This window comes from Mandrillus leucophaeus, unplaced genomic scaffold (assembly GCF_000951045.1).
Source record: "Mandrillus leucophaeus isolate KB7577 unplaced genomic scaffold, Mleu.le_1.0 Scaffold157, whole genome shotgun sequence".
Taxonomy (NCBI): Eukaryota; Metazoa; Chordata; class Mammalia; order Primates; family Cercopithecidae; genus Mandrillus; species Mandrillus leucophaeus.
This window is the reverse complement of record NW_012101554.1, coordinates 4,000,988-4,026,344: the sequence shown is the minus strand read 5'-3', so window position 1 is coordinate 4,026,344 and position 25,357 is coordinate 4,000,988. Positions and strand designations below refer to the sequence as shown.

The window sequence follows — 25,357 nt, the reverse complement described above, 5'->3', positions numbered from 1 at the left end:
ACAATAGGGGAGAGACACGGTGAGAGAAGGCAGTCATGAGCAATCCTGGAAGAGGGCCCCTTGACTGGCACCCGGATCTCTGACTTCCAGCCTCCAGGACTGTGAGAAAATACATTTCTGTTGAGAGAATGAAAGAGAAAGAATATGAGAGCTCTGATCTCTTCTCATAAGGACACTAATGCCACATCATGGAGGCCCCACCCTCATGACCTCATCTAACCCTAATTGCCTTCCAAAGGCTCCACCTCACACTGGGTGTTAGGGCCTCAACATGTGAATTTGAGGTGAGGGGGACAAATATTTGTCCAGAAGACTGCCCATTATAATTTCCTTGGAAAATGTGAAAAACAACATTTGGTGCTAGGACCCCACCCAGGAATTCTAATTTAATTGTTCAGAGTTAGAGCCCTGGCCTTGGTATTTTAAAAAGGCCCCCGAGTGATTCTCATGCCCAGCCAGGGTTGAGGACTACTGACTTCATCCATGTGCAAGACATTTCCACAGTGTCTCTGGCAAGTGGATGTATTGTTTCTTAAATATCACACAGTTATAATTTGAGGAAAAGTTTTGCTTGAATCAAGCTGATATCAGCCTCTATCCTTTCATTTTACATTTGCTTAACAAATGTGGATCTGGACTGTTTATCAGGATGAGAAAATATGGTAAGCCTCTTTTCCAAACTTTCATGGGATAGAAAGAAGGTTTTGGACAGTCAAAACTTAAAACTGGTATAAGTCATTCATATAAGAAGCACTGTTCCCTCAAACTGTTTTTGAATAAGGCTTTAGGCTTCCTATGGAGATCATTGGTAAAATTTTCAGATGCTTATATTTTTACTTTGGGACATTTCAAAGTGGATATAGTAGTATGGGCGTCTTTTTATTTATCTACTTAAAAAGAAAACAGCTACAACCCTAATGCCAAATGCAAGAGGAGTTCTGCCCCGGTGTTCCCCTGAGAGTTGGAAGGGTTGTGACAGAACCTGGCTTTGCTCATCCTGTAAGAAAGAGGAAGTGAGAGGAAGAGCAGTGATGTTTACTCCCCAGGTCATCTTGTCTCGTGGCTTTAGATACCATCTTATGATTTATGTCTCCACCCTTGTACACCTCACCGTAACTCAGCAGCTCTGATGCTGGATGTTCACTAGACAACTTAAATCTAATGTGTCCCAAACTCAACCCAATATTACCCCACGAGCTTGAGTTCCTCCAGTACTGAGCAGCTCATTGAATGGCACCACCATTATTCACCTCACTGGTCAAGCCAAACACCTTGAAGTAATTCTCAACTCAGTTTTTCCTTCCTTCAATTATCACCTTGTCCAGACCACCAGCTTCTCTTCTATGGATGGTTTCAATAGCCTCCCAGTTGATCTCTCTGCTACTACTTCTGTTTCTCCTCATCTACTCTGCAACACAGATGAACACACACACACAGTTTTCTGTCCACAGTGCCAGAGCAGTCCATTTCAAATATAAGTCAGATTGTGCCTGTCTCCTCTCATAAGTCTCTGGTGGCTTTCCATCGTATTTGTGTTAAAAGCTTTTTACCATAGTCAGAAGGCCCTTTATGTTATGGTAATAGTACTAGGCTACCTCTCCCATTCACCTTTATTACTTTTTATATTCTGCTTTGGCCACTCTGACCCTCCCCTTGCTACTCCTTGAGCATACTACGCACATCCATTCTCAGGGCCTCTGCCTTAGAAACTTCTCCCTCTGGATACCTGCGTGTCTTCTTCCCTCCATTCGGGTTTCTGCTCAAATGTTATCTCCTCAGGAGGGCCTTCCTTGACTATCTTATCTAAAATAGGACCCCTTCACTTTTACCTGGCTTCATATGTTTTCATAGTCTTTATTGCTATCTGATATGTTACGCATTTGTTTATGGTATAATCTGTCCACTAGAACGTAAGCTTCAGGAAGGCAGGGACTTAGCTTACCTACATCCTATAGCCCTAGCATCTAGAGCAGTGCCTGGCATATATTAGACACAGTAAATATGTGTTGAATACACCTCTAAAAACCATAAGACTAGAAGATTAAAAGTCAGACTTTTGATTGGGGTTTTGTTGTGGCCTTGGGCAAGTTCCTTAGTAGTTTTTATGCACATAATGTTCCCCATCTGCAGAATTAAGAGGCTAGATTAGATTGGTGGTTGTAAAACTGCTCCGGGGAATTCCAAGGATTCTTCAGTGCCATCTGTTGCTAGAAGAGGATGGGAGAAATGCTAAGGAAGCCAGGCTTCAGAACTCCCGACTGCACCCTCTCAGTCCTTCCAGGATTTCATTAATCACTTGCTTTAACTGTTTCATATTGGGCTTTCATAAAGACATGGGGTTCAGCTACTCAAAAAAAAAAAAAAAAAGTTAAAAAATTCCTGGTCTGTGTGATCTCTGAGGTTCTTTTCAGCCCTAAAGTGTTTAGGCCAGGGTTGCTCAAACCTTGACGACATTGACACTTTGACCCAGTTAATTTTTTGTTGTGGGGCTGCCCTGTGCATTGTAGAATGGTTAGCAGCATTCTTGGCCTTTTCCGACTAGGTGCTAATTGTACCGCCCCTCCCCAGTATAACAATCAGAAAGGCCTCCAGACGTTGCCAAATGCCCCTATAGAGGCAGTTGCCCCTACTTGAGAACCACTAGTCTAAGAAAAGGACAGAAAAATGGGAATTCCATAAAAGTGGCATTCAGGGAATACAAATAACAGCGTAATGAGAGACCATTATGTACTGGCTAATTGGCAGACATTTTCAAATTTGAGTCTTCCAGTTGTTGAGAATATGGGACAGCCAGAACCGTCAATGATGGAAGTGTGTATTGAAACAACTGCGTTGGAAAACTGTTTGTCATTGTCTTGTAAAGTTGAAGATGTGCATATTCTTTGATTTAGCTATGTAGCTCTTGGGTGTATACCCTAGAGAAACATATGTATTGCAGAGCACCGTACAAGTATAAAAATATTCAAATGCCAGGTGCAGTGGCATGCACGTATAGAGCCAGATACTTGGGAAGCTGAAGTGGACAGGTCACTTGAGCCCAGGAGTTCAAGGCTGTAGTGCACGATGATCACACCAGTGAATAGCCATTGCACTCCAGCCTGGGCAACATAGCGGGACCCTGTCTCTAAAAAATAATAATAATAATTTTAAAAAATTTAAAAACATAGCACTCTTGCTTGTGATGATAAAAAACTGGAAACCACCAAAATATTCATTAGCTAGAGACAAATCCAGTACCATAGATAAGTTGTGGTATATTTGTAAATAGTATACAGCAGTGGAAGGGAACAAACAACTGATACAGCAACTTGAATGAATTTTATAAGCGTCATATTGAGAGAATGCAGCAAGACAAAAGAAATACATACAGAATTTACATAGAATTCGAGAATTTACATAGTATTCTAAAACAGGCAAAATCAGCCTACACTGTTTTCAACTACATTTGTTTTATGAGTCTTCTATATATCGCCTATGCAAAAGCCTGATTTGGAAGGATAGAGCTGCTCTGACAAAAGGCCTGCAGTTATGAAGAATAAGTGTTGCCTCAGTTGTTATTTGTAACCCCAAATCAAATGTTTTTTCTTGTGTTCCTCTTAGAGAACGCCAGATCAAGTGTCCCAAGTGTGATAAACTGTTCTTGAGAACAAATCACTTAAAGAAGCATCTCAATTCTCATGAAGGAAAACGGGATTATGTCTGTGAAAAATGTACAAAGGCTTATCTAACCAAATACCATCTCACCCGCCACCTGAAAACCTGCAAAGGGCCCACCTCCAGTTCATCAGCACCAGAGGAGGAAGAAGAGGATGACTCAGAGGAGGAAGATCTAGCAGACTCTGTGGGGACGGAAGACTGTAGGATTAACAGTGCTGTATATTCAGCGGATGAGTCTCTCTCTGCACATAAATAAAAGGAAAAGAAACAAGCTATTTTGGATGAAAATGCGACTGGAAAAACATGCATAACGAGTTATCTACTATAATGGTTTTTATATAAAATGGTTCCTGATTTATTTTCAGCCAATAATCACAACAGACTGGGAATGAATAAAGCACTTACAGAAGAATATCCTAATGAAAATACTTTAAAACAAATTGGGAAAATTGAGCATGTGTCCTATTTTAAGTGATGGACTGGGAGGGAAGTGTCCACTTCTGAGGTCTGTTCTTTATTTACATGATAATCTGGGAGATGCATTTATGCCTGAATCAAAGCTGCCTTTTGCTCAAACAAACCAGATTTATTTCACATTCTTCCATTATTCCATTTTCCTGCTGGTCCTGTGACTTGGTAACATTGTAAACTTGGTCCTTGCCCCATAGCCATCCTGATTGCTGATTGTGTTTTATGCAAACTCCTGTGACTTGTATTCACCACAGAATGGATTGGGACACAGCGGCATAAGTGTGCTACTTGGCAGCTAGTAAGTTTAAAGCAGCACCTGCCATAACTGCTCCTGGCTACTTGGGAGTTTAGGGTAGATCTTGCTTTCCAAAGTTTCAGTGGGTGCCTGGAGGGCAAATAAAAAAGCAGCAGTCAGTCAGTCAGTAGTCAACGATGGAGAGAACAAGAGGAGAGATGCCTGGCCTCTGCCAAAGAAATTAGCTTTGATGGAAGCCTGCGTGAGTCACGTGGTTATTGTGACATGGAGGTCTTTGTAGGTTTAGACATGACTGTCTCCGGTAAGCTTCCAGCCATTCAGACAAAGGGGGCCTAGAGATATAGAGAGCCCAAATAATGCCTGCTGGATTGTCTCCTGACGAGTACATGTGGACTCAACTGAGGAAGGGAAGGAAGGGAATAATCTTTTATGTTTCATTTACCTTATGAAAAGTATTAAAACTTTGCCAACTCAAAATAACAAATTATTTAATGCATGTGCAAAGTTAGGTCTTTCCAGTTGTCTTGGTGCTGAGGAACCTCATCAGAGAAGCATGGAAGATGCCAAAGGATTTTTGGAAGGTAAAGAAGGCTGAATGGTCACCATATGGGCCTGTTTTCAGGGTCCCAGCTTAGTTAAGTCACCTGTGCCCCTGGTCATTGTGTCTCCCACGCATATCCAGCGTTTTTCAGAAGCAGACCCATCCTTAAGTTGACAGGGTTGATGGAACATGCTCTCCTGCTCAAGGCACAACCTCTGGGTTGGAGTAGAGGACTCTGGTGGGAAGGATTTGCTGCTAATGTATTTATGGAATGAATGTATTTCATTCAGATCTGTATTCCTCTAGGAAGGATTAAAATTAAACTTTTTTAAAATACAGGATTCCTCTGGTAGTCTCGTTTTATGGAGGAAGGAGATGAGTGAGTCTTCTAGGTAAAGTCAAGTACAATTTGAATCTTTCTGAGGTTAGAAGGAGAGAGCATTTTTAGAGTATTACAGCTTTCGAGTTCATATTCTTATTGTTTCTGCTATTAGTACTTAAACTGCTTCTTGTGCTTCCAGCCCTCTTCTGCCCTCTTCCTGCCTAAGGTATGCCTTTACTCTGTTACCTCCTTGTAGTAATGTGACAGGTCTGCAGTGGAGAGTTGGGGGATGTGTTGTGGATGGTTAGGGGTGGCTGCTGACACTGGGTCGTGACGCCTCCCTCAGGGCAGGTTTATACTCAGCCTTTTGCCGAAGGCATCCAGCTGGCAGGTTCCCCCGTTCTCAGGAAACCACTGGTACTGGAACTCCAAGCTCTCTTTCTTCCTTTATCTCAGTAGCACACACTGGGTTAATTTCCTTCATTCCCAAGACTGAAATGATGCCCTAGATCGTTATGCGTAGTGTCACAGAAACACAAACAGCCGAGGAAGCTTGGAAACCTTTTTAGTGAAAATGTAGCTGTTAGTACTTAGTATTTACAACTGTCTCTCCATTTTTTTACCTCTTAGTTTTAAATTCTAAGTCATTTTCACAAGATGAATAAATGAGTAAGCGCCCTTTGACATGAATGTATTCAGCTTTTTCTGCCCATTTTGGGTGGCCTTATTGCTGCTGTTTAGTAAATGGTCACGGTGAGAGGCAGGATATGTATGTAGGCTCTAGAGCCCTGCAGAATGTTCTCTAGTGTGGGCTTTGCTGTTTGATGAAGGTTTGTAACCTTAGCCAAATTATGTAAGCTCTCTATGCCTCTTCCCTTAACTGTAAATGGAGAGTATTAAGAGCGCCTCTTCATTATACTGTTTAGATGTTAAGTTCATACATGTCAGTGGCTCCCACAGTGTTCAATGTAGAGTAAACAGTAGCTGATATTCTTTAGTTTCCCGTTAGTCTACATTTTTCATTTTAACATAGGTTTCTACACTAAAAAAATTGAGGTGTAGAATACCCAAGAAGCCCTAGATTTTAGTAATATAAATAAGGCTGGAATAATTTGAGTTTTCAAGGCCAAAGCCTATAAACTAGTTCAGAGTATTCTTGTAGCTCACTGTATGCTTGGCATTTCCTTCTCAAAAAGGTGAGTTGCTCATAATCCTGGCATTTTTGTTGTGCTGAGATTCTCAGAGGGCAAAGAGGTAACAGGAACTAGAGTCTTTGTCAGCCTTTTCACGCTTGACCTGTGTCCCTGCTTTCTAGTAAACACTCCTTTACCTGTGTCCCGAGAAGCATAAACATGCCAGAAGCTGTCAGCCCCTCATCAAGTATGTAAACTTGATCTAATCACCAAACTGCATCTTGGAGGTACACACTAAGGAACGACATATCTCCATATACATAAGTGATTATGGTCTGTTATGGGCTGAACACACCGCCCACCACCAGATTCATATGGTGAAGTCCTAACCTCCAGTAATCTCAAAATGTGACTGTAGTTGGAGATATGTTCTTTAAAGAAGGCATTAAGTTAAAATGAAGTCCTTAAGTTAGGACCTAACCCAATATGACTGGTGTTCTTAGAAAAAGAAAATTTGGACAAAGCCTTATACAGAGGGAAGATGATGTGAAAACAGAGGGAGAAGACATCTACAAGCCCAAGGAAAGAGGCTTGGAACAGGTCCTTCTCAGCCCTCCGAACAACCCTGTCTTTGCTCAGATCTCAGACTTCCAGCCTCTAGAACTGTGAGACAAATTTCTGTTTAGTCGACCCAGTCCATGGCAATTTGTTGTGGCAGCCCTGGCACACTAAACAGTCTAATCAAATATATGCTCTTGATAATGATTGCTTAAAGAGGAGCAGCTTCCAGTATAGTGACTTCAGTTTAACCCCAGCTTTACAGATGAGCATGAGCAACATAAAGGCAGTCACCATTTCTAGCGGTGTATATTGCCGCCAGCAGATTTCCCTACTACTGAAAGGGATGAAATCACTCCTTAACAGCTTTTTTGCTCCTTAGTTTTTCTTGCATATGCACTGTTGAGGATCATTAGGCACTCAGGCCTGTGTAGTCCTCAGACAAGAAGAGCGTTCTTTTCAAAAACCCATTTATTAAGTGCTGGCACACTTTAAGGCATTGTAGGGGGAACAGAAAAATGACTAGGGCTCTGCTCCTGCCTTTGGATACTCAAAGTTTTGCAGTAGCTCTAAGACCTGTCCTCACATCAGGATTATCTAAGGAAATAAGAGACGTTTAAGTGTCCAGGTGAGCCCCAGCCCTACTGATGAGCTTCCAAGGCTCCCTAGGTGATTGTGAAGCAGTCCACAGGAGTCTTATGCTGGGAACCATGCAAGGTATAGATGGCAGATATCTATACCTAATGCAAGCCAGACTGTGGTCAGCCTTATAATAAAGGAACAGAATTTCTTAAGATCTAGGGGCAGGAGTGAAAAGTCACTCCTAAGAAGAGAAGTCTAAGAAAACTGGTAAAGTTTTAATTAGATGCACTCATGTGAGACTTAGATTCAGAACTGAATTAGGCAGGGAGAGAAGCAGGGCCTGAGGTATCTACTGTGCAGGCTTGGATATTACCAGTGAGGTGTGGTTTTAGAGCTGGTGGTGATGGTAGATGGAGGCTTTCTGACGTGGTAGGTGGCTTCTTGACCATAGAAGCAGCAGATGCACCTTGTGAGTTCATGTCTGTGGTATGGGATTAGGACTCATTCCTAGAACTCAGCTTAGATTCCATTTTGTCAGCCTTTTCAGTGAGTGATTCCAAGAGTGATCTATATTGCTCAGTAAATTCTTTTTGCTTAAACTAGAGGAGTTGTCTGAAAATATTGCAGATAACAGATCCTTAAGGAAATGACATCTTGAACTACTTATCTGACCTGGCTGGTTTCAAGGCAGTAAAGTTCCAGTTACTGTTAGAGGAGGGGAGACAGAATTGTACCTGGCATGCATGGGTGGGACATGGGTTAGATTATCACCCATGATCACCTGCAATTAAATGTATCTGTATCAATAAACACAGTTTAAACTGTGTTTCTCCTTCCCTGGTCTAGAATCTTCAGAATCTTGCTGACACATATTCCTTAAGATTTTGCCAATACATTAGGAAATTCTGCAATTCTGTTAATATGTAAACTTTCTTTTCCAAGGTTTGACTTCGGAATTATAGAGAATTTGAGGGCTTCACCTTGTCGTAGGTCAGAAACAATAAGAGGTGGTAGGAGTGGTAAATGTAGATAATGGGGACTATTTTAGAAGATAACTACCTGAGGTGTCGTCTTGGATCTTGTATCTTGAATACAAGATAATTCAAGAAAATCAGAACCATTCTCATTAGATAGGGCAGGAGCTACTTCTGTTGGCACATCTTTGGGGTTTTGGGTACTTGGTCATTGTAATGTTCTCAGATATCACCATTCTACTTTTTGGGTTTGCATTCTTTCTTCCAAAATAATCTAATTGTTATTTAAGAAACCTGCTGAAGCAGTGAATTCAACTTACCTTGTATATCAGTAACCTGCAGGATCAGACTCTTTACTGGTTTTTCACTGTATAACTCTATGGCTACAGAGAGAAGAAATTATTTCAGGGCAGTCACTGCTTCTTTGACCTAGCTAAACATGTCTGTTGTATATGAATAAGAAGCATGCTTCAATATTCAAATTTTCTATTTCTTCTAGTACCGGTTTTCATAAGTTATGTTTTTCTAGGAATTTGTCTATTTAATATACATCTTCAAATTTAATCACAAAAATTGTTCCTATCTTCTTACTGTTTAGTGTCTGTAGTGTTTGTAGTGATGTCTTCCTTTTCAAGTCTGAAGTTAATAATTTGTGTTATGTTCACTATTGCTATAGGTTTATCAACTTTCTTAGTATTGTAAATAATCCATTTTTTCTTTGATAATTTTCTATATTGTATTTGTTGTGTATCACATTTCTACTCTGTTATTTCCTTCTATCCATATTTTTGGGTTTAAATTGCCGGTCTTTTTCTAACTTTTCTTTTTGGAGGGGAGTGGGGACAGGGTCTCCCTTTGTCACCCAGGCTGGAGTGCAGTGGCATGATCTTGGCTCACTGCAACCTCTGCCTCCTGGGTTAAAGCAGTTCTCCTGCCTCAGCCTCCCGAGTAGCTAGGACTACAGGCACATGCTACCATGCCGAGCTCATATTTGTGTTTTTGGTAGAAATGGGGTTTCACTATGTTGGCCAGGCTGGTCTTGAACTCCTGACCTCAGGTGATTGACTCACCTCAAGCCTTCCAAAGTGCTGGGATTACAAGCATGAGCCATTGTGCCTGGCCTCCTTGCTTCTTTTGAGTTAATCAAGTATTGTTCGCTTTCTCCCCTTTTGGCTTTTTTCAGTACTCTTGTAGTTTAACTAGAGATTACAACATGCATCCTTGATTTATTAGAGTGTAATAGTGATACTTTTATCCCTTCCAAAACAATGCTGAGATCTTAGAATACCTTAACTCTATTTATCTCCTTCTAGCCTTTTGTCAGGCATTTTAATCTTCCAGGTATTTTAAGCCCTATACAACATTATTATTACTGTTTTCTGTGGTAATATTCACTTAAATTTACCCATGTTGACCATTATTCCTTCTTGCATTTCTGTATTCCCATCTGGGATCGTTTTCGTTGTGCCTAAGTTTAGCGTAACTTTACAATTATTGTTGTTTGAGACAGGGTCTTACTCTCTTGCCCAGGCTGGAGTGCAATGGTGTGATCTTGGCTCACTGCAACCTCCACTTCCCATGCTCAAGCAGTCCTCCCACCTCAGCTTCTGAAGTAACTGGGACTACAGGTGAGCGCCACTGCACCCAGGTAATTTTTGGATTTTTTATAGAGATTTTTTATAGAGATGGGGTTTTGCCCAGGCTGGTCTGGAACTCCCAGGCTCAAATAATCTGCTTACTTTGGCCTCCCAAAATGCTGGAATTATAGGTGTGAGCCATCATGCTCAGCCAAAGTGTCTTCATCTTTTTAAAGAAAGTATTTTACTTACCATAAAATTCACCCATTTAATGTGTACAATCCATTGGTTTTTAGAATATTCAAAATAGTGCAACTAGTGCAAGCATCACCATAATCCTATTTTAAATCACTTCCACCACCCAAAAAGATCATTTTTGTTCATTTGCAGTCACACCCTATTCTCACTCCCAATCCCAGGAAATGACAAGGTACTGTCTGTATGGATTTGCCTTTTCCTCTGAAATTTCATATAAATGGAATTATATAATATATGGCCTCATGTCCAACTTCTCTCGTTTAGCATGTCTTAAAGGTTCATCTATGTTGCAATATGTATTAGTGCATTCCTTTTTATCACAGAACAGAAGTCCACTTTATGGCTATCCCACAATTTGTTTATTCATTCACCCACTGATGAACATTTGGATTGTTTCCACTTTGGGGCTGTTAAGAATGACACTGCTGCTGAACGTCTGCATATAAGTCTCTGTAAGGACATGTTTTGTTTCTCTTGGATATATACCAAGGAGTAGTTTCAGGTTCATAAACTTGTGTTTAACTTTTGCCATAATCTTTTTGGATATTGTTCTCCCTCATCCTATTCTGATTCCAGTTACATGTATGTTAGACTTTTGTACCATGCCTGATATGTATCTTATACTTTATACTTTTTACTCTTTGTATTTTAGTGTGGATATTTCCCATTGACCTATCCTCACACTCACTAATCCTCCTTCAACTCTAATGTTGTTAGGCTCATATATAAAATTCTCTTAAGTTCTAGAGTTCTCATTTAATTCTTTATAGATTCCAATTCCTTGATGATATATTCAATCTTGTTTTTTCTTACATTTACCAATCCTGCCTATTTCAAAGTTCATGTCCAACATAAGTCCAATGTGTGAATTTATTATAGGTCTATTTTTCTCGTGGTGCTATTTCTTAGTATGCTTAGAAATTTTTGCTGGAAATTTGCTGGAGATTGTGTATGAAAAACTCTAGAAGCTGTGGACGAAATTATCCTCTTCCAGGGAGGATTCACCCTGTCCTCTGTCAAACTAGAGCAGGGACACCTCAATCCAGTCAAAAGCTGAGCTTACTCAAGGCTGGGCTTCAGATTCCTAAAGTTAGCTCTACTGGTTTATCTAAACCTTTGGGGTATAGCCTTTGAGGGGTCACAATGAGAGAGCTTGGAGTGTTTTTAGAGAACTTCCTTTTTGAAATCAAGTTCAATTTTTGTCTTTGCTCTGCTCCTTTTTTCAGTTTTCTTACCTTGTACAACATAAAAATTGATAAATGCTTCAGAAAGTCGGCATAGGCACATGGGGTTAATTCTCTGTACATCCCTTCTCCCAGGATCTTTGCCCTCAAGTCCTGGCTGCCTTAGAAGCACTTCAGTGCCTTCAAATAGATATTGCATGCCTCTTGTTCAGCTTTTGTTTCGTGGAAGCTATACTGTCACATCTAGAAATGGAAGTATGAAGCAAGTTGTTTTTGAAACAAAATCTGGCTATTTGTTCTGATAGGATGTTTTAAAAGTACTTATTTTGAAAAGACCTCCCTTGGCCGGGCATGGTGGCTCATGCCTGTAATCCCAGCACTCTGGGAGGCAAGGCAGGCAGATCACCTGAGGTCAGGAGTTTGAGACCAGTCTGGCCAACATGGTGAAACCCCATCTCCACTAAAAATACAAAAATTAGCTGGGCATGGTGGCAAATGCCTGTAATCCCAGCTACTCAGGAGGCTGAGGCAAGAGAATTGTTCAAACCTGGGAGGCGGAGGCTGCAGTGAGCCAAGACCACGCTACTGCACTCCAGCCTGGGTAACCGAGCAACACTCCATCTTAAAACAAACAAAAAAACCTCCCTCCACCTAAAAGAGTATTAAGAGTATAGTATACATTTCATACACCACCTTTACTGAAAAGAGCTTTATAAGATGTAGTTTGGGTTGTCCTGAAAAATTGAGGCCTTTAAGTTCTACCTGTATAATGCTCATACAATATAGTATCATAGAAGTTGGTATTTCTACTTTATAAAACAATTGGTTTTGCAGAATTTGAACTCCCAGATATAATTAGCTGACACCTGCCTACATCTGGATAATTTTTTTTTTTTTTTTGAGACGGAGTTTTGCTCCTGTTGCCCAGGCTGGAGTGCAATGACATAGTCTCAGCTCACTGCAATCTCCGCCTCCCAGGTTCAAGTGATCCTCCTGCCTCAGCCTCCCAAGTAGCTGGGATTAATAGGCACCCACCACCACGCCCAGCTAATTTTTGTATTTTTAGTAGAGACGGGGTTTCACCATGTTGGCCAGGATGGTCTTGGACTCCTGACCTTGGGTGACCTGCCCACCACGGCCTCCCAGAGTGCTGGGATTACAGGCATGCCCAGCCATCTGGGTAAAATTGTTTAATAGTATTGGGTTTTCACTTTGACAAATATGATTGGCTCCATGGCATTTCCACGTGCTATGTAATGAAAACACCAGTCACCAACAAACTACCAGTGGTGAAAATGTTACATGTTGTTCCCCCACTTTCTATGCCAGACAGGAATTCTAAGCCACATATCTTTGGGCTCAGATCTACCCACACTTAGGTGCAAAATGTACCCACGGTAGGAAGTGATGTGGTTACTGTTTCTTCAGTCAGTATGACACAATGGAGCCTCCTTTTACATTTGTAATCTGGGCTTGGATTTTAATCCCCACGTTATCCAGTTCCCACAGCTTGACTACCCCTATTGCTTGTCTACTCAGATGTCTTACCCACCGCCTGCACTGGCTTTTAGCGGTAACTGCAGGTCCCGGCCAGCACTCTTCTGGTCCCAGGTGCTCAGATCTGCTCCAACCAGCTGCTTCAGAGGCACATTCTTTTGGCTCAGAAAACACCCCATGCATAGCATTCATCACACTAGCACTTTCAAGTTGGAAACAGGTGTCAACCTCATTTACCATTTGAAAGTCTGGTATTTATTAAATACAAATTCTTATTTTAGGCAGATCTATATGACTACATAAAGCAGTGGAAGTTATTTTTTATATATAACCGGGTCTTTTCCTGAGAACTGAAAGTCCTGGGAAGATGCCTATTTTAGAGTTATTATTTATAGAAGAAAACATCAAATTTGAGAGAGAATTAATTGAGTTTAAATCTATTAGAGGACTCCCTCTGTTATTAATTTTTAGTGATCTGGGCCTTATTTTGATACCTAAAAGTCAAATCAAAAGAAAGAAACAGAATACTCTATCCTTTAATCTCTTTAATTCACACATCTGTCCTTTGTATAAAGAGGTGTTTTGGTGAACCCCAAGTTGTTACACCAATGACATTCCACAGTATTAACACTAGAATGATTGTGAAGTCACATTCATGAATTATACAGGAAATATCAAAGGTTCATGAACTGATTATTCTTCTGGCAAGTTAGGGTTGGGTCTCATATTATCAAACTAATTTTTAATGCCTACTAAAATTCATGCTTAAGACAATCTACAATTAAAATTGTCCCTTGTTAGGTGGAGAGCAAAGACTTATTCACACTGAATCTCCCATGCCTTGTATAGCACTAGGCACAGAATGGCATTCAGTTTTGAGAATGAATGAATGGTCCGACTTTCGTCTTTGATAACAGTGAATATCATGCTAGGAAAACAGGGGCATGTAACTTTTACTTACCAAAATCTACAAGTTGCATTGAGCATATTTCTCAATCACGAGCATTAATTTGAGAACAGTTAGGAAGGAAAGTGGAGTCTGTGGGGCACTTGCCTCTGTCTGTGGCCTCCTGTGCAATCTTAGCCAAATAACAACCTCTCCAGGCCTAGGTTTACCTTAATATTACAGGATTTTACGCTTTAAAAATTCTATAAATTACTATTTATTTACAAACCTAGATTAACTGTGACAGATTACGGTATGTTTAAGGAATTACTTTTTAAAAATCCTTTTTATTACTCTTTTTTAAGAAATGCAACAAGAGCCTTACAAACCATCCATTTGAAGAGCAAGCACAAAGACTGGCTCTGTTTGTGGTGCCACCACAGTTGCAGAAAGGAATGTCAGGCAGTCAGAAATGAATTGTGTCTCAGTCACTATGCATGGTTGCTGCCACACATGGAACATTTTTAGGCCAACTTTTCAAAATTTCCAGTTAAGGTAAAGAGGAAATTAGATGATCTTCATTAAGACTCCATGGGTGTGTCTGAGCTCCTGCTGCCAAAAGGGCCACTAATAGATGAATTTCTTGCACTCCCGAGAACAAGCCTCTCTCGTCTTCCAAATGCTTCATTTACTAAAATACAAACAAACAGTTAAACTAACAGATCAGGAAATTAAGTCAGAATATAAAAAGACACTAAAATGCAGACTTGAGCAATGAGGTTCTCTATTCTGGGGCAAAAATTTTATGAAAATATACTTAGTACTTTATAAATGGTAAAGTGAGTAACCAACTCAGAAGTCCAAGTTAATGTTCTGAATGAAGTGAATTATTTTTTTTAAATGGTCCAATTTATTTTTGTCCTTTACTTTCTTTGCCATGTCCTGGATTTATCTGATCCGCCTTGGTAACAGATGTCCCATTCCTTGTAAGTGACTCTCTCCTAGCCTTATTCTACTTCTGATTGCTTCCTACTTTTTCTTTCACTTTTCTCTGATCATAACCAGGACAAAACTTTTTGGACTTAGGACTCACATCAGAGTAACCCAGAGAAAAATCTCAGGATCCTTGTTTTGCATGGGAGGGAGGATGCAGGAATCACATAGTGGGGATATATATATATTATCTCTGTGTTTACAGAATGCACCAGACTACCTCAAAGTAATAAATAAGCAGCCAGGATCCCCTGAAGGGAGAAGAGTGGCCTCTTCCGGGAAGTTGGATTTTGTAGAATTTTATAGTTGAGCAAAGGGTGGATTAATTGACATTGGTAACTGTGGGGAAGAGGGCTATTTGTTGAGACCATGCTATATTTCTTTCCAGCTTTCCCCAAATATCTTTCAATTTTAAGATATGTATTTGTTAAATGATGTACACTTAAAGTGTGAAGACAAACTTATTTGTGAACATGAACATTACCAATTACATCTGTTCTTGTCTCTTTCCTAAGAAGACTACACTACTTTTGCTATCTTCCTGATGTAGTCAGGTCACATATTCTGCACTTGGTCTTAGCCAAAATGCTGAGAAACAATTCGAGTCACACATTCTGTGTCAGTCCTTATAGAACTCATTCAGAAAAAGGAGAGGCCAGCATGATGGCTCACACCTGTAATCCCAGCTACACAGAAGGCTGAGGACCAAGGATTGCTTGAGGTCAGGAGTTTGAGACCAGCCTGGGCAACATAGTGAGACCCTGTCCTTTTTTTTTTTTTTTTTTTTTTAAAGGGGCGGGGGGAGATGTGCAGAGAACTAAAAATTCTTACCTGAAGAGACTGTGCTTATATCCCAGACCCGAAGCCCTTCTTTTTGACCTCCAAAGGCATAAATAAATGGCAAATCAGGGCAACATGAAGAACAGAAGAGAACTCCCTAGAGAGAGAACAGGAAGGTGGTGATTTTAATCTCTTCAGAGAGCCCTAATATCTAGATCTTCACTCTTGTCTCTAAGAACCTGTGGTTACTCAAAACCAACTTATGAGTATCACTTTCAAGCCTACTGCACAGGTAGCTCAGAGTCAAGTCAGAAGGGCTATTACAATATGAAGCCAGACAAGCACAGCACGCTGGTTCTTCCACGATGGTATGTGCATGTTCTGACCACCCACGCTGCTCATCTTCATTATCACTCTGTCTCTTAGGGATTTCCTAATAAACCTAACGTGTCATGTATTTCCAGAAACTTTAGCTCTCCTTTTAAACAATGACAATGATGCCAGTTTAAATCATTTTTAAACTTTAATGTTTTCTTTTTTACATTTTTATTAATAGGTAATATATATTTGTTACAGAAAATATGAACAAGAAAAATATATGAAAATCTCTCAGGGAGATAACCAGTTTATGTTCTGGGATATAATCTACTAGAGTTAAATGGAAGCATTTAGGCAATTATGCATTTAAAAATAAGCATGAGATAGTACTACAAAAATTGCTTCTGTAACCTGTTTTTCCATTATATTTACATATATTTATTTATTCATACACAATTTTGAACAGCTGTGCAGCGTTATTATGTCTGCAGTCTAACTTATATAACTCAGTGGTTGGCATACAGTAGATGATCAGTGTTTCTTGAGTGAATCTGGTTATTTCTAAATTTTTCCTACTATACAGTAATTCATTTCAGTGTAGTCAAAACTAGTTATGCAAAGAGATAAAGATACATAAACTGACCCTAATAGCTACAGTGCCCTGAGGTTCAAGATTTCTTGGGAATTTCTTGGGATGGTTTTGATTTCAGGGTGAAAAAAAAGCGGCCATTTCACTTGTGTCCTAGAAAAGCCTCTCCCCAGAGTCCTTGGTCTTACCAAGCAACTGTTAATTATGTGAGTTGGAAAAGAACCAGTCACTGAATTCCCCACAAAGTGTTCTAAGTCATAAAATCCCACCAAATTTGACTAAACTCAAAATTCATTTCCCCAACACGTCCATATTAGTTAATGCAATGGTTCCAACAGAAAAACATGCAACACAAGTTCCAAAGAAAGACAAGGTCAGAAACAGAATAAATAAACAGATACCCAGGGAGATTCTTACCATTTTCATGTCCCTAGAATGAACTAGACTTGGCCTATCTCCTAAGATGTCCCAGATCTTCACGTATTTGTCAGCTGAAGCAGTCACGAGACAGCCCTTGATTTGACTGCTAAGATCAAGACCTAAGGGAAGATTAGTTCAGACACTCTCACTTTGAAATACAGATTTACTTCATCATAAGTTAATAAAAATGAAAGAAGCATTACTCTTGCTCACCAGAGATTTCATCATTGTGTGCATTAAGTGTAAAAATTGGCTTATCTGAACGTGCATCCAAATTATACACAAAGCCGTCATCTGTACTGGCCTAGAAAGAGTAAAAGATGGGCAAGGTCATGCTATGTCACAAAATTTAACAATGGGTAAAAAGTCTAAGTCATAGTGAAAATCAGCTATATGACTTACTGGTGGAGCTTATGAAAAATTAACATGGACAGAAGTCATTTACTTTTGGACGACCTGAGTTTGCACTCACATGGGCTAATTCAGTTGACATGTCTACTGGATATGAGTATGAAGCTGTGGTGAGTGGTCTGGAATGGGGCTAGAGAGGCAGAAGCAAAGAGGCCATAGTTACGTCCACGTGAACAGAGAACTGGTGAGCATGGCTACTCAAGTTGTAGGCTGAGGAGACATCCACAGAAGTGGGTCAGAGAGGGAAGAAGGGACAGGGAAGAGTGTCAAGGAACCAAGGTGTGACCAACAGTCTAATCGACCAGTGTGACAGCAGAGAAATTCAATCAGATAAGGAACTTAGGACTGAAAGGCAGATTAGAGTGGGTTGTTACACTGTCAAGAAAGGAAGAAGAAATAAAGGAATTAAGAGACAGACACAGAGTCAAAAATGGGAGACAGAAACCCGAGCCTGTATACAGGTCAAGGGCAACAGCCAGTACAAGAAAAAAGGATAAAGGATGGCTGAGGCAGTCTGAAGGCTGGGCCAGGGAAGAGAAGGCTTAGGCTCTTATTTGAGATAAGAGGGAAGCAGGTGAACCATTTCATCTACTTTAACCTCCCATTTCCCTAAATATTTGGGATTTTAGTATCTATGACCATTTGTTAGCAAATAATCTCTAAGTTTCTGTGCCTGAAGAGTGAGAGCCGAAGTACAATACAACATTCAAGTACAACTGGAACTTCATTCCTGATCATTGTAAAACGAGTCTGGCTTCAGGCTGCCTGGCTAGGAACAGCATGCACCTCTACTAATGGTGCAGAATTGAGATTAAGTATCTCAGAATCATTACTTCAGGAACCTTATTAAAACTGTCCACATCTTTTGAGAAAGCTGTTTTTAAAAAACTTTTTCCCACCTTTGCAACACACTACATATTTACTTTAGGAAAACTGGGCAACAGATTTAACTAATCTTCCCTCTGGATGAAAGCTGGGCTCTTCTTTTTACATGTACTGAAATGTCAGTGGAATCTTTGGATGCTATGTGGAAAATCATCGTCCTCCCTAGATAATAAGGGTATTTAGAGAGAGGTCTTATACTTTTTTTCCTATTTGGGAGATAGTGCTATAAATTAAACAGGTTAGCATTCTCATCACTAGAGCTCCATTTAAGCATGAGGATTTAAATAAAAGAATATCTTTTTGGACTGATTTAGCCATTAAAAAAAACAAAAAATACTAACTATGCTTAGTATTTCAAACAACACTACAATAAAATGATCAAAATCATTGAATAAAATGTGGCACACTTTGGAATGGCCGGCAACCAGCAAAATCATGTACATGTTCACTACTTTTAAAATAAGAGCCATTCTCTTATTAAAAAAACAAAACAAAAACCTTATGCTTTCAACCCTAAACCCAAATACTTCATTCTGTTAAAACAGAAAAGGCTTTTCAGATAATTCTCTCTACTATGGAATTTAAAAGTCATTAGTAACCTAGAAAAGCAAAACAGTAACATGTGTACTCTTACCAAAAAATGACAAGGTGAAAAGTGATTCCAAGTCACTCTCTCTATCTGCCCACTGAATCGCCACATTCGATGGCTTTCATCTGGACTTCGGCAGTCATACAAAGCCACTGACCTAGACACATTCAGGCAAAGTTAGGGTTTTAAGAGTTCAATTCTCCTATATGTTTTATTTGTAATGAAATAGTAATAAAATAGCACTGTGAAATCAAGATTCATTTAAAGCCTGTTTTAAGGTTCTAAATAAAGGTAGAAAAAAATGAGCTGAGTTTCAGTAATTGATGGATTTTGATCTTAACACTTGAAGGCACTGATGGCTTTAATGTTACAGTGGTTTTGACCTTCTCCAGGTCAAATCTTCCACTCGCAAGAAGAATCCTCTCTATGTCCAAAAGCCCAGGACGATTTCTAATTTCCCCTTCTCTGGTTGAGCTCAGAGCCGGGTTACTTATGTCTTAGGCACACTTACTCTCCACAAGCAGGTTATTGTGTTGGGGGAAGCAAGAGATGCACTTTTGTAATTCTGCATGAATCACAAGAAATGTAAACATACCACGCTTCAAAAGGGTAAGAAATGAAAATAAAGACTGCAAAGCTGGTTTTGGCTTCTGCTATCTGTTTCTCCCACCCATAGACCCAATCTGTAAAAAGGAGGACTGATAGGAGGTAGAAACCCCATGGTTGACCAGTGGCCCCAATTCTTCACATCTCTGTATATCCATGGCCTCTGTCATGTGACATGGGAATTCTTCCCATAAAGGCAAAGTACAGCCTCTAAAAGCCAAAGAAGTTCCTAGTTCCTACAGTTATATTATTATGACAGAACCATGTTCCCTTGTAGCCTGAAAGGACCAGAGTTAAAAGGAAAAATAAGTAGTGCAAATAATTTAAACACAAAGGTGGCCTCAGGGATACATTCTGCCTGGGTATCAAGTGATACTTTTAAAATGACTTCTAGAGGATAAAAACAGAGCAGCAATCATTCCTGCTGTGCTTTCTTACTTATCATATGAGCCAGAAATCAGAGTCTGTGCTTCAAATGGATGAAACTGCAGCGTCTGGACCTAAAGGGAGGAAACATAAATGCAAAGATCTCTGTTTGTTTGCTTTTCGTAAAATTACCTAACATGTGGTAAGAATCTATTTGACAGTATTTCTATAAATGCTTCCCTTTGAAATAAACAAAAGAAACATAAATGTACTGCATAATCAAAGGGCAAACCATGCTCCCAAATAAAGACTGGGCACTTAAAGAAAATGTAGTTTCCCCAAACTGTTTGGCAGAATACTTAGGTCCCTCAAATGTTAGAAGATACTCAGAAGAAAAAGGGAAGTAGTCAAACCCATCTGGTGAATTCCCCATGCTCCAGAAGTCCCAAAACAATGTGCATTAGATCCCTGGGGAATAATGCAGTAATGGGTGTTAATTCTTTCATATCATTGTGACTGACAGCCCTCATCCTTTTTTAGGAGCCTCTATAAATATGTTACAGGGCACTAATGTTCCTAGTAACTGTACCTTTCTGTACCCAATTTTTCATCTCTAAGATGGGCATTACACCTACCACACAGGGCTTTGTGAAAATCCTAAGAGATAACAGGTGAAAGCATGCTACAAGCCAGATAGAATTATTTTCAAAGCCATATATAAACGTTTGAGATTATTTTTAGCCAATATTTGTGTCCGATTTTTAAGAACCGCTGATCAACTAAATCACCATACCTTGTCTGTGTGTACAGCGAGGCTAGCTGCTGGTTTCCCCAAGGACATATCCCACAGAATTACAGTGTTGTCCGCTGATGCACTTGCTAAAACATTTCTGAGAAAGGGAAGAATCCAATCAGGTAATCTTTTAAAAGTCAGGAGCATTAAATATGAGAAAAAGATTGCATTTACAATAGCATCAGAAAGATAAAATACTTAGGAATAAATTTAACAAAAGACTTACATAATGAAAACTACTGAAGATTATGAAAAGAAACGAGTATCTAAAGAAGTGGAAAGACACCCCATGTTCATGTATTAGAAGACTCAATAGTGTTAATATGGAAATACTACATCTACAGATGGAGCTATAAACTGATCTACAGATTCAACCAATCTCTTTCAAAATCCCTGATGACTTTTTTCTTTCTTTTTGCAGAAAGTGACAAGCTGATTCACAGCCAGGCACAGTGGCTCACACCTGTAATCCCAGCACTTTGGGAGGCTGAGGCATGTGGATCACTTGAGGTCAGGAGTTCAAGACCAGCCTGGCCAACATGGTGAAACCCCTTCTCTAAAAATACAAAAAATTAGCGAGGCATGGTGGCGCACACCTACAATCCCAGTTACTCAGGAGTCTGAGGTAGGAGAATAGCTTGAACCCAAAAAGCAGAGGTCGCAGTGAAACGAGATCATGTCACTGGACTCCAGCCTGAGCGACAGAGTGAGACTCTGTCTCAAAACAAAACAAGATGTACTACTATTAGTATTAGCCTAATAATAATAAAACAAAAGTGACAAGCTGATTCCTAAAATGCAAGGAACCTAGAATAGCTAAAATAGTACTGAAAAAAAGAACAAAGTTGGCAAGCTCATACTTTCTGGCATCAAAACTTACTGAAAATCTACAGCAATCACAATGTGCTACTGGCATAATGATACACAGATTAATGGACTAAAACTAACAGTCCAGAAATAAACATTTATAGTCACTGGTTTTTGACAAGGGTACTGAGGTAATTAAATGTTCAATGGGGAAAAAAGTCTTATCAACAAATGGGGCTGGGCACGGTGGCTCATGCCTATAATCCCAGCACTTTGAGAGGCAGAGGCAGGCAGATCACTTGAGGTCCGGAGTTTGAGACAAGCCTGGCCTACGTGGTGAAACCCTGTCTCTATAAAAATACAAAAAATAGACAGGCATGGTGGCATGCACGTGTAATCCCAGCTACTCAGAAGGCTGAGGCAGAATCACTTGAACCCTGGAGGTCGGGGGGGTGCAGTGGGCTGAGATCACACCACTGCACTCCAGCCTGGGTGACAGAGTAAGACACTGTCTCAAACAAAACAAAACAAAACAAAACAAAAACAAATGGTTCAGGGACAAATGAATCATCTTCTCGAAAAAGAATGAAGTTGGACCCCTACCTCACACCATACACACCAAAAAAACTAAAAATGGATCATGGACTTCAATGTAAAAGCTAATACTATAAAACTCTCAGAAGGAAACATACATGTAAACCTTTATGACCCTGATTTAGGCAATGGTTTCTTAGACACAACATCAAAAGCATGAACAACAAAAGAAATACACACCATCACATGAAAAACCCGTGCTGCAAATGATAGCACCAAGAAAGTGAAAAAACAACCCACAGAAAAGAAGAAAATATTTGCAAATCATGTATTTGGTAGGAGTTAGGATTCAGAATATATGAGAACTCCAAAAATTCAACATCAAACACAAACAGGCAAAGGGAGGCCAGGCTTGGTGGCTCATGCCCATTATCCCAGCACTTTGGGAGGTTGAGGTGGGAGGATCACCTGAGCCCCAGGAAGTCAAGACTACTGTGAGCAATGATTGTGCCACTGCACTCCAGCCTGGGTAACAGAGTGAGACCCCTGTCTCAAAAAAAGTAAGCAAACGACTTGGAAAAACATTTCTCCCAAAGAAGATACACAAATGGCCAATAAGCGCAAAACAAAGATGCTCAACATCACTAATCGTTAAGAAATGCAGATTAAGCCAGGTGTGGTGGCAGCCCCTGTACTCCCAGTGACTTGGGAGGATGAGGCGGGGGGATTGCTTGAGCCCAAGAGTTTGAGACCAGCCTTAGCAACATAGTTAGACCCCCATCTTACTTTAAAAAAAGGGGGGGAATGCAAATTAAAACCGCAGTGAGATACCACTTCATACCCATTAGGATGGCTATTACGAAAAACAGAAAATAACAAATGTTGGAGATGCTAGAGCCCTTGTGTGCACTGTTGGTGAAAATGTAAAATGGTGCAGCTACTATGGAAAATAGTCTGGTAGCTCCTCAGAAAATTAAAAATAGAATCACCGTAAGATCCAGTAATAACACTTCTGGGTACATACCCAAAATAATTGAAAGCAAGGACTTGAATATTTGTACACCCACATTCATAGGAGCATTATTCACAGTATCCAAAAGGCAGAAGCAACAATCCAGGTGACCACACACAAATGAACGGGTACCATACCTTACATACAATGGAATGTTATTTAGCCTTAAAAAGGAAGGAAACTCTGACACTTATTAGAACATGACTGAACCTGAAGACATTAAGTCAAATAAGCCAGTTGCAAAGAAGCAAGTCTGTATGATTCCATTCATATGAGGTGCTTAGTCAAATTAATGGAGACAGAAAAGTGGAGTGGTGGTTGCCGAGGCTGGGGGTTGGGGAAATGGGGAGTCAGTGTTTAAACAGCAGAGCTACAGTGTGGAAAGATGAAAATGTTCTGGAGATGCATTGTGGTGATGGTTGCACAACTCTGTGAAGGTACTGAAAGCCACTGAACTGCACACTTAAAAATGGCAAAAGTGGCGATATGATTTGGCTATGTCCCCATCCAAATCTCATCTTGAGTTGTAGCTCCCATAATTCCCATGTGTTGTGGGAGGGACCAGGTGGAAGGTAATTGAATCATGGGGACAGGTCTTTCCTGTGATGTTCTTGTGATAGTGAATGGGTCTCATGAGATCTGACGGTTTTATAAAGGAGTTCCTCTGCACATGCCCTTTCTCCTGCCTGCCACTACGTAACACATGACTTTGCTCCTCATTTGCTTTCCGCCATGACTGTGAGGCCTCCCCAGCCATATGGAACTGAGTCAGTTAAACCTCTTTCCTTTACAAATTACCCAGCCTCGAGTATGTCTATATTAGCAGCATGAAAAGATTAATACAAGTGTTAACTTTTGTATTTTGCCATAACTTAAAGAAAAAATAAAAGAGTATATGGTAAGATGTGAAAATAGAGAAAAATGTCTCCTAGGAAGAAACAAAATCCTGTTGCACCATGGGCACTGCCAAACACCCTGTTTTTTCCCAGTGGTAGTGGAGAGAGGGCACTTGGGTCACCAAACATGTAATGAGCACCCACAGTGATGAGCTGGCAGGTGACCTGGAGGATGCAAAGAAACAGATGGCAGAGCTCCTGCCTGCAAGCAGAGCATCCTACAAGAAAGGAAGATAGACACAAAAGTCCATGGCACAAATAAAGAGATGAGTGTCGGCATGAGGTAAGATCACAATGGCTACAGTCTTTTACAGTCATTCAAATGTTATTTCTTTTTACCTGATTAGCTTATTCCATGAAAGGTCAAGGACAGCATCGGTATGCCCTTCTGCTGAGGAACTCTGTAATAATTGTTTTAATTATTTTTTGTATTAAAGTCTCCCCATAATAAAACTGAATATATTAATTTGCAAGATTCTTTAAACCTTAAGATTGTTTTGTTTTGAGATAGAGTCTCGCTCTGTTGTCCTGGCTAGAGTGCCGTTACATGATCTCAGCTCACTGCAACCTCCACCTCCTGGGTTCAAGCAATTCTCCTGCCTTAGCCTCTTAAGTAGCTGGGATTACAGGCATACGCCCCCATGCCCAGCTAATTTTTATATTTTTTGTGGAGATGGGGTTTTGCCACATTGGCCAGGGTGGTCTGGAACTCCTGACCTCATGATCCACTCTCGGCCTCCCAAAGTGTTGGGAGTGTGAGCTACTGCACCCGACCTATTGTTTTGATATTATATAAACTTTTGAAGACTAAAAGAAATAAAACCTTGTCTCCCTGTTAGAGACGCATGATAAATTTCATTACAGGGGCTTGGCGTGGCAGCCCACACTGTAATCCCAGGACCTTGGGAAGCTAATGTGGGAACATCACTTAAGGCCAGGAGTTCGAGACCAGCCCAGCCAACAGAGCAAAACTCTGCCTTTACAAAAAAGTCAAAACTTAGCCAGTCATGGCAGCATGAGCCTATAGTCTCAGCTACTTGGGAAGCTGAGGTAGGAGAATAGGAGGATCTCTTGAGCCCAGGAGTTTGAGGCTGCAGCGAATTATAATCGTGCCACTGCACTCCAGTCTTGGGAGACAGAGCAAGACCTTACCTCTTAAAAAAAAAAAAAAGAAAGAAAAAAATTTCTTTACAGGGAACAAGGAAGAAACTATAGTAATCTATTTTTTTAAGAGACAAAATATCGCTTTGTCACCCAGGTTGGAGTGCAGTGGCACACGATCATGGCTCACTGCAGCCTCGACCTCCTGGGCTCAAGCACTCCTCCCACCTAGGCCTCCCAAAGTGCTAGGACTATAGGCATGAGCTACTATGACTGGCCTAGCAGTTCTTTGTTTTCCTTGAGACAGTCTCGCTCTGTCACCCAGGCTGGAGTGCAGTGGTGCGATCTAAGCTCACTGCAA

The 25,357-nt window shown here is 40.3% G+C and overlaps 2 protein-coding genes across 2 annotated transcripts in view; one reads left to right on the top strand and one right to left on the bottom strand.

Moving 5' to 3' along the window:
- PRDM4 (PR domain containing 4) overlaps window positions 1-5,266 on the top strand; it is a 28,118-nt gene extending 22,852 nt beyond the window's left edge. The window contains exon 11 of the mRNA XM_011975545.1: window positions 3,601-5,266. Within this exon, the coding sequence (XP_011830935.1) occupies window positions 3,601-3,913 (313 nt within the window). The 3' untranslated portion in view covers window positions 3,914-5,266. The remainder of the gene's footprint in view (window positions 1-3,600) is intronic.
- An 8,957-nt stretch (window positions 5,267-14,223) lies between these two features.
- Window positions 14,224-25,357, bottom strand: part of PWP1 (PWP1 homolog (S. cerevisiae)) — a 31,377-nt gene continuing 20,243 nt past the window's right edge. Inside the window, exons 9-15 of the mRNA XM_011975544.1 lie at window positions 20,647-20,743; window positions 19,926-19,987; window positions 18,927-19,038; window positions 17,210-17,300; window positions 16,994-17,115; window positions 15,721-15,826; window positions 14,224-14,587 (exon numbers count right to left, since the gene is read on the bottom strand). Of these exons, the coding sequence (XP_011830934.1) occupies window positions 14,478-14,587; window positions 15,721-15,826; window positions 16,994-17,115; window positions 17,210-17,300; window positions 18,927-19,038; window positions 19,926-19,987; window positions 20,647-20,743 (700 nt within the window). The 3' untranslated portion in view covers window positions 14,224-14,477. The remainder of the gene's footprint in view (window positions 14,588-15,720; window positions 15,827-16,993; window positions 17,116-17,209; window positions 17,301-18,926; window positions 19,039-19,925; window positions 19,988-20,646; window positions 20,744-25,357) is intronic.